General features: G+C 42.5%; 1 protein-coding gene across 1 annotated transcript in view; it reads right to left on the reverse strand.

The window, feature by feature from the left end:
- Positions 1-510: 510 nt before the first annotated feature.
- Positions 511-9,811, reverse strand: part of Plekhg7 (pleckstrin homology and RhoGEF domain containing G7) — an 18,671-nt gene continuing 9,370 nt past the window's right edge. The window contains exons 4-7 of the mRNA XM_021173494.1: positions 4,764-4,872; positions 4,463-4,592; positions 3,114-3,253; positions 511-514 (exon numbers count right to left, since the gene is read on the reverse strand). Of these exons, the coding sequence (XP_021029153.1) occupies positions 511-514; positions 3,114-3,253; positions 4,463-4,592; positions 4,764-4,872 (383 nt within the window). The remainder of the gene's footprint in view (positions 515-3,113; positions 3,254-4,462; positions 4,593-4,763; positions 4,873-9,811) is intronic.

The following is a 9,811-nucleotide window of genomic DNA, read 5'->3' on the forward strand; positions in this document are numbered from 1 at the left end:
AAAAAACCTAATCCTCCTCATCATCATCATTATAATAAAAATTACACTTATCATCTGGTCATTGTGGCCTTGATGGAAAAACTTACAAGAAGAACAATGACAGGAACCTTTAAAAGATAACCAGGTCGGGGTCAGTCAAGTGCTCATTTTTCTCCACATCTTTAAGAACTGTGATCTAGTTTCAAAGACCAAAGAACAGGCTTGGTATAGATCATTTTGCGGAGCTCACTTCAGCAGAGCCTCACGTTACACGTTGGAGCTGACTACACGTTATTTCTATTTAGCAATTGATTGTCATATCTAAAAGGTGATTTAATGTGATCCAAAGCATTTATTTCCCTTATGAAAGAAGCCAAGATACTGAGGCAGCTGTTGGTTGCGCAACATGCAAAAGCACGAGAGGCTGTGTGCTCTGCCAGCGAGGTTTCTGAGCAGGATGAGGAGCTATGTCTGCTCTTCCCAACATCTACCTTCTCCAAAGCTGGAGGAGAAATACACAAAACACCCCTTTCACCTGTAAGAATCAAAAGCTCGCGAAATGAAAAGACAAACTCAGATGCTCCCCGTGTGGACTCGTCATCAGAATGCTGCTACACACTGTCAATACCATTTTATATTATGTAAAAAAAAAAATGTTTCTCAGCCCCAAACTAGAAAACAGTATTACCAAGACAGGAAAATCATTTAATATGACCTCCAAACAACTTCTTAGTACAAGAAACTGGGAATTCCCTTTTATTTGGATCTGCTTTGTTTCGAGAGCAGGTGGCTTATGTAGGATATGATAAGGTTTACCCTTTAGTTTGGCGTATGCTTTAATAAAAATAATAGTTGATAGAGGAATGCAACCAGATTCAGCGATAGAAAATGGCCTCATAGTACAAGCTAAACATGATGGGGGGATTTTCTGTTTGCATATGTAAATTTAGATAATAAAAATATAAGAATTAGTGTGATTTCTTTTATGCCCCTACCACTCCCTTTAAAATGTTACCCTTCAAAGAGAAGTCCTAATGAAACAAGGCTTATAAATAGGATGCTGAAAAAAACTAAAACCACTGGACACTTCCCAGTAAGTCAAAGAGCCCCAGAACTACTGGAGTCAAGTGCAATGCATTATTTATAAAAGTAGATGAAATGGGAAGCTGAATGAAAAGAAAGGCAATTTTGTGTTTCAAAAGCAGTCCGTTCTGACATTTTCTGACCAGTCTCAAGAAGACAGAAGACACTAAGACAACAGGACAGAATCTTCTGTTTAAAGCAGGGTCTCCCCAAAGTGGAGGTCTATTCCCTAGACTATTAAATAGACATAAGAGGTAAAATTCTGCAGCTTGTACATTCTTTCCATATTTGTTAAGTCTTCGAAGAACCACAGCAGGGCCATTTCTTGGTCTCAGCAAGTCCTGAATAGAAACAACAAGTGGCACATTGCTGAATCTCTTCAGGGTCAATGCTGCCTTAGGTTTGTAAATTGACCTCAGCCCTAACTGAGGTAGGTTGGGCTTTGTTTCTAATCAAATGAATTTGAGACTTTTCTTACTAGCAGGAATGGAACGGCTTATGCAGGCTTTGTCTGATGTGTCCTAACCAAGCCAGCTCAGTCAGTCAACAGGGTCTCAAGGGAGGGAGTGAGGATTGGAAAAGAAAACCAATTAGACAAAACTATAACGTGACTCCAGCCACAGCTGAGGCTGAAGCAGCTTTATTCTTTCTCAGTCTGCTTTTAAATCATTCTAGGTGCATCCAAAAATCATGGTCAGTTCTTAGATCAAAGACACATTAATCAAGCAAAGTAGTAAACGAGATCACACAAGGTAATGATTAAGTAAAGTAGTAAGCAAAGAGCTCACATAAGGTAGTAACTAAGTGTGCTGGCTGGTTTTGTGTGTCAACTTGACACAGGCTGGAGTTATCACAGAGAAAGGAGCTTCAGTTGGGGAACTGCCTCTATGAGATGCAGCTGTGGGGCATTTTCTCAATTACTGATCAAGGGGAAGGCCTCTTGTGGGTGGTGCCATCCCTGGGCTGGTAGTCTTGGATTCTATAAGAAAGCAAGCTGAGCAAGCCAGTAAGAAACATCCCTCCATTGCCTCTGCATCAGCTCCTGCTTCCTGCCCTGCTTGAGTTCCAGTCCTGACTTCCTTTGGTGATGAACAGCAATGTGGAAGTGTAAGCTGAATAAACTCTTTCCTCCCCAACTTGCTTCTTGTTCATGATGTTCGTGCAGGAATAGAAACCCTGACTAAGACACTAAGCAGAGTAGTAAACAAAGCCCCGTGGTCACTGTTTCTGATAGTCTTATCTGAGCCTACTTCCTTGTCTTAGTCCAGTGACAAATGCCAAATTGCTAGAAGGGACACAAAGGCGCGCAACAGCATCCTATACTGTATTTAGATGTTGGCTGTCCCCTGTTGCTCAAATGTCAAAGACTTGATCCCCAGAATGACAGTACTGGGGTTGGAAGGTAGGTGAACCTTTAAGAGGTGGGACTTGGTGGGAGGTCTTTAGATTGATGTCTGCCTGGAAGGGGATTGTGAGACCCTGATTAATTCATATTCATTCTCTTCCCCCTCTCCCTCCAGTGAGATGAATGGTCTTTGATTACGTGTGCTCTGGCCATGATGCCTACAGCTACCACTAACCACCAGAGGGCTGGAAAGCTGACTAACCTTGATAGAGCATCATTGGTTCCAGACAAATCAAACACAAAAGTTCTTATACCTCTTAGTGGCATCTTTCAGTCTATGTTACTGACAGTATGACACAAGGCATGAGCCTCCCATTATGGAGCCTCTCGACTTTGGGAGGAAGGGGGTGCATCCCATCAGGAATTAGTGAATGGGAGACATTTGAGCATACTGCTCCGCTATGGACCATAACTGAATGCACTTGCTGTGTATTGATTAGTCGTCCCTTCACTGTTCAAGGTTGCTCTGCTATGCTCCGGCTGGTTCGCTGCCAAAGGGGTGGAAATTGATGGAATCCTGCTTCCTTCTCTTCCCATGGTCAGGAATTCATGTTGTGCCAAAAAATAAATAAATAAATAAATAGGAAAAAAATGATATGAGGTTGGTGTCAAATAGCATTGCTGGATGATGTGAATTCACACATACCTAACTTGGAAGGGATCAATGCTTTTGACTATCTGTTTGTCCAGTGGGATGGGCTGATCAAGCATTGTGGATTTTACTATAGCTTGCAGGTCAGGAGTAAGTGAAGGACACATTAAACAGGTGTCCAAGCCTCTGAGTTTCTAAAAACCAAGATGAACAGAGTGCAGTGTATCAGGAGCAAATATAGATGCTCTTGCCTAAGGTTCACATAAAGCAATAGATGCTTAGAAGCACATCTGTTGACATCCAGCATAGTACTCATGGTAAATCTTGAACTTTCTCAGAGCTTGGGGATTTAAAGTAAAGTGCTTCCAATTCCTAGGTCAGTTACTTGAGTGAACAATGATTGTCATCCACAATTGAGAAACAGGCTCACCAGCATCACATCATTTAGATGGTCTTCATTTCCAGGACTTTAATCTGCCTCAGAGGAAGTAGGTAGAAGAGTCTCCTATTATGCCTATGCATGGGATCTAATATGAAATTGTAAGTAGCTTGCATGCCCTAGAGCATTAATTAATTAAGCAATTAAGTAATTGAAAGAGCCTTGAATACATAAAATGCTAGTTTTTTTTTTTTAAAAAAAAGGTGTGAAGATTGTGAAAACCATTCATCGCTTAGTACTAGATTGACTTGTAGGTATCTGTCTCATTGTTGCTTAAAGGTTCTGTCCATCTAACCATCTTTAGTGTCATGAGGCATTAGACTTAGGGCTTAAGGACTAGTGAAAGCAATTGTGTCATCACGATGATAGTAACACTGACACTGAAAGGAGGAAAATAAAATGCTCACTCTGGTTCCTAGTTAGGTCTGTGCTGCATTTTGTCCATGGCCCAGCAGTACACTGTGATGGCTTCTGCATTTCTCATGAAAGTATGCATCAAAGGATTAAGCCCCCATGCCACCCCCAACCTCCTGCTCAAAATTGTAATTTCCCAATAATGTTCTGAACTCTTAAAGTCATTGTGAACACGTTAAATCAGAGTGAGCGATGGGTGCTGCTTCCTTGCTGTGCGGCTGCACACAGATTATGACCTTGCCTCTCCTCTGGTAGACTTCTTGCACTGGCCAATATGGACAAATATGGACAAAGGAACCATGGGTTCTGTTGACTTGGTGGGCCAGGCATCAAGTTCCAGAGTTTATTGGACTTACCTTAAAAGATTACAGACTGAGTTGTTCTGAGATGGATCTCTGCCTTGCTATTCTTGAGAAACATAACTTGTTGGTTGTTACTTTGCTTTGTAGTGCATGAGATCCAGCTTGATGTTCGAGAATAGCAGGCAGCTCTGGCAGAAGACGTGAAAATATCTACAGCCTCATTCAGAAGCTTACTTAGAAATTATAGCTTGTATCTTTTTGTTGTGCCTAATTTTTGTAATTAAAAGGAAATCATCAAAGAGGAACAGATAGACATCCAGGAACCTTGTGTTTTCTGAAGAAGAAAGGAGAAAATGGGCATTGAAACAGTAAGCAGAACTTTTATTTGTTTTGTTTTATGATATTTAATCAATGAGCCTTTCATAAAACAAGAGGGGAAAGGCTGGAGTTTCAGGGAGGTTCTGTCAGCAGAAAACTGCCTGCTGATTTTTGAATTGATTTCTTCCTAAAGCACAGCTTCCAACTGGAAAGATGCTGCATTTCTGGTACATTTTCAGTGGGTCTAAGATAGCTTGTATAGTTTTTGGAGTGGCTTTCTGTGGGACTCTGATAGGCAGCCTATTTTGGTTAAATTGATCCAGTGACCCAATAGAGAAACCTACAAGGGACAGAAAGGTGAGCCCCGTTCCCAGAATCAGATACCTGTCACAGATAATTCTGTGACTCAGTCAAGCAGACAATGTCCCAAGCTTCTGGCATTCTGGCTAGATTCCACCCCTACAGGTACCTGATTTTAGCCAGGTATGCTCCTCCCCACAGTTACCTGGCACCCAGCCCACTATAAGAGGGGCTGCTTGGCCCCTCCTTGCTCTCTTTAGCCCTCACCTCTTTCACTCTCTAGCCCTCCTTCTCTCTCTCTCCCTTCCCCCATCTCTCCATGTGGCCATGGCTGGTCTCTCTCTCTTTCTACCTTCTCTCCTTTCATCCTGCCTTTCTACAATAAAGCTCTAAAACCATAGATTGTCTTTGATCATGAAGGCCCGCTGTGCTTGAGCAATGGGATGGGCTTTCTCCTAAGGAGCTGCATCTAACTTCCCACCAGAAAGCCATCCTGTGCTCTCGCCCACATGAGAGCCATCCAGTGCCCCATCTCCCCTGGCCTCTCCTCCCTTCATCCCCAGGGCCAAGTGGTGCCTCAGGCCCCCTATTCTGTTCTCAGCTCCTCTGCTGTATCCAGTGTGGGATGCCAGAGGCTGAGAACCTGGTACATGGGGCTGCCCCTTGTTTACCACCGGCTGTGTGGGCTCAGTGACTTAACACAGCCAGACACCCATCCGGGGGCCACGTGGAAAGCATGCACAGTCCTCTCGCGTCCACCTGCCCAGAGCACTGGAACTCTGGCAAGACTCAGGTTCTCTCCCACTCCCCTCTTTCCCCCACACCCATGGCCCCACAGCTATTGCTAAGCTCAGGACACATCCATCAGCTAAATGAACCTGCAGCATTTAGCATCTTGAAGCATCTTTCTGGGAGTCACTGACAAAGGCACACATTCAACACACACAAAGGCAAATGCACACAAAATTGTGGTTTCTATGCACCAGACTTGAGCCCCCATTCATACATATCTAGAAGCTCCTTCTCTCAGTATGGCTGCATCTGAAGTAAGAAATAATTATGGTAAAATGGGTTCATTGGGGGGACATGATCCCAGTGAGTCACTGGAAAGCTCTGTGCCTTATGGGGACACAGAAAGATGAAGGTATCTACAAGCCAGGAAGAATACCCACTAGTGAGAGTTGGCAGGTGTCCTGACCTGCCTTCAAACTGCCAGAAACTCTCCTTTGAAGTACTGTTTTCTGCTGTTTTGTACAACAGCACTCATTGACTACAGTGGCCATGTCTCATACTCTATGATGTCGTTTTGAATGTTTAAATATTCTCTATGCAGCTAATTTTATTAACTCTTTTCTGATACCACGTTTGGTAGTCACTCTAGGGAGATGAGCCTTTCTACTTCTCCCAAAGACTAAAACAGTGGGAGAAGAGATTAGATATTGCAATCAAGTAGTAATTAGGAAGAAAACTGCATACACTTGAATGATTTAGCAGGAAAGGTATTCTGATTAGAAGTGGGGTGTGAAATAACGAGAGCAAACATAAGGAAACATAGCAAACCCTTTTAGTTTTTATATTTGTTATATGTGTGTGTTGTTCTAGGTGTTACTTTTTTTACATGGTACATGGGGCTGCCCAAGAAGTGAAGTGGCAAAATCTGAACTAATACCTAAACAGTTAGGATTTAGTCATAGCCCCTTCAGTACATAGAAAACATGTTTTATTAGACGTGAATCATTCTAGAATTTAAAAAAATGGCATATCCCATAACTATTAGATACTGTCCTTTTCATAAGTCAGATGATGGCAAAAACTACTGATCACTCCTCAAAAAACATTATGCCCTTGGTTGTGCCCTTCCCCCAGCCTTGAGCAGGTTAAATAGACCTTAAGTGTTTGCCACAGATGGTCTTCTGCCTTGCCACACCTGCAATTTCCTACAGGAGCAGACTGCCTGCTGAACTTGCTTTGCACCTCAATCCAGCTGAAACAAAGGATGGCTCTGTGGGTTTTCCTTATATAAATGCAGAGCTGAAAATTAAAATTTGAGCCTTGAGCAGAAACGTTTGTCTTGACTTCATCTTTCTCTCACTCCACAGTCCTTTTTCATTTCCAGCCTCTCTTTTAGGTACCCAGTTCATCCATGACTGCAGGACAGCTACACTTTGGTATAAGTAACCTTTATGAAATTTTGAGGGCACATATTCATGTTGAACATATTCTAGCTTCCCTTGCAGCTAAATTCTAACCAATGGAATATGAACATAAATCTTTAACGTCTTAGTCATCTTCATTAATACTGGGCTAAGTGCTTTTATTCCTGCTTTCCCTGTCCCTGGGTTGACCATAGACATAAAATGTTATCATTTTTTGGGGCACACAAAAGATGCAACAAAGCAAAGGGAACTTGTGTCTCTTAGCACTTCATAAAGTAAGCCAAACATATGGCTCAGAATTTAACCCAAGAGAAAAAAAAAATCAGTGGTTCTCAACCAATGGGTCATGACCCCTTTGAGGGTTCCATATCAGATATCCTGAATATCAGATATTTACATTATGATTCATAACAATATCAAGATTACAGTTATGGAGTAGCAATGAAATAATTTTATGCATGGGGGCTCACTACAATATGAAGAACTATGATAAAGGGTCACAGCATTATGGAGGCTGAAAACTATTGCTTTAAGTAATTATATCTATCTCTGGTTACTGAATCTAGATACCAGTAGATCTCTGTCTTAGCTTGGTTGAGGTAATAAAACGTCCTAAACTTGGTGACTCAAACAACAGAAACTCATTTCTCACAGACAAGAAGGCTGAGAAGTTCCAGAGCCAAGCACTGGCCCACAGACTCTTAGTGAGGGCTATCCCAGAGCATCTTTCCCCTACTCCAGCTCTGTTACAGCCTGAGCAGTGTGTGTGTGTGTGTGGGGGGGGGAGGCAGTGGCTCAGGTGCAACAGCTCTTGTATAACTGCTTGTCTGCAGGCACTTAATCTTCTGATTAATAATACCAATCCTAGTTCGAGGCCAGCCTGGTCTACAGAGTAAGTTCCAGGACAGCCAGGGCTACACAGAGAAACCCTGTCTCATAAAAACCTAAATAAATAAATAAATAAATAAATAAATAAATAAATAAATAAATAAATAATACCAATCATTCTGTTGGTAACAGTATATGTAACCTGTGTATGGCCCAAATTCCAATAGGGACGATTATGTTCCAAGTTAGGAAAACTACCTTCTGGGAAATAAAAAAGTGTTTATTTGGTTAGAATATTACTTTCTTTTTTACGACTGAAAGAAATTTGGACTCACAATCTGAGTCTCAGGTTTGAGCCAGGACTCAGCCATTCGCCTACCATGTGACTTTGAACATGAAATGAAACCTCCCTAAAGCTAAAGCTCTAAACCTGCAGATGATTTTAAGTATAACATCTCTGTATTCCTCCCAGGAAGGAGACAAGATATGGAATTCTTTTATATAAGACACTGAACTTATCAGTCTGTCCTCAGTATTTGATAGCTATCAAGTACGGACACTAACACCTGTTAGCGCTCTCTCCCCAAAGGACAACAGACCTTCAGTGTGTGTATTGAAGAAGGCTAATATCTCATAAACAGGCACCATTGTAGCCCTGAGGGCTTCATAAACACAGCAGGCACCCAATGAAGATTTCGTATGAAAATGAATAAATAGGAACTCTATTTCTGACAGATGTCTCTCTCTCTCTCTCCACACTACTTATGGATCAGGGACTTTGTGTCCATAATTATTTGAAGTATTCATCCGTACATGAAATTGCTCATTCCTCACCAGAAAGAGGGAAGATTGAAACAGGGAGGGGTCTAAGGTTAGGCCTGTGGAAAGGCTGAGGTACGAATGGGCTGGGCAGTCAACAGTGGACTCTATTCTATGCACTCTGCGGAGAGTCTGGTCTTAGATGGTATCTGTCTAGCTTTCCTGTCTTCTTTCTTGACTTTCTGCCATCCCATGCTTCCTAGTTCTCAAAGCTCACTTTTGCCCCTGTTTTAGGCTGAAGCCTTTGGGTAGGGTGTTCTGAAAGAAAGACTCTTGGATTTTCACTGCAGTCTGATAATTAGAACAGACTTCCCAACTAGAGGGAAAGAATCACATAGTGTCATCATTTTATATTTTTCAGAGGTTTCTATTCAGTCCAGTGTGTGGTATTTAGTGGTCCTCAACAAATATTTGCTAGCTTGATTGCTCTGTCACAGGACACACACACACACATACTCATAGTTAAATGCCTCTTAAACATACATGATATCTTCTGAAGCTAAAAGTAATATGCACTCAACCAGTTTTTAAAATCTATTTGGAACATTAAACATGATAGAAGTATCATGTTCAATCATGTATATCAAAAATATCTCTTGCAGGGAGGTTTTTGCCTCAGTATCTGCGGAAGCCATCTTGGCTCCGGAACTCCGCAGAAAGTTGTCTGCACAGGCGAGAGTGTGGACCACATAAGCTAACATCTTCTGGGACAGGCGAGAGCCACAGAGCTTCTGAGGCAGAGCCGTTTTTGGACTCCAGACATCCGGCCACCTTCCCGGCCAGAGGTCAGGTGACCGCCAGGCCTGGGAGGCCCTAGCCTTAGGATCCACGGGAGCCATTTTGGTTCCGGGACTCCGCAGAAAGTAGTCTGCACAGGTGAGAGTGTGGACTACTAAAATTAACAGCTTCTGGGACAGGCCAAAGCAACACAGCTTCTGGGAAAGGTCCTGTTTTGGCCCTTAATCTTCGGCCAGGAGGAGGTCCAAAAGCCAGATAACTCTGCACCTTCCCTGTAAGAGGTGAGCTTGCTTGCGGAGACTGCTCTGACCACTGAAACTCAGAGGAGAGAGCTAGTCTCCCATGTCTGCTGATAGAGGGTAAAAGAATCACCAGAGGAACAATCTCTAAACAGAGACAACTATAACAACTAACTCCAGAGATTACCAGATGGCAAAA

Source organism: Mus caroli, chromosome 10 (genome assembly GCF_900094665.2).
Source record: "Mus caroli chromosome 10, CAROLI_EIJ_v1.1, whole genome shotgun sequence".
Lineage (NCBI taxonomy): Eukaryota > Metazoa > Chordata > Mammalia > Rodentia > Muridae > Mus > Mus caroli.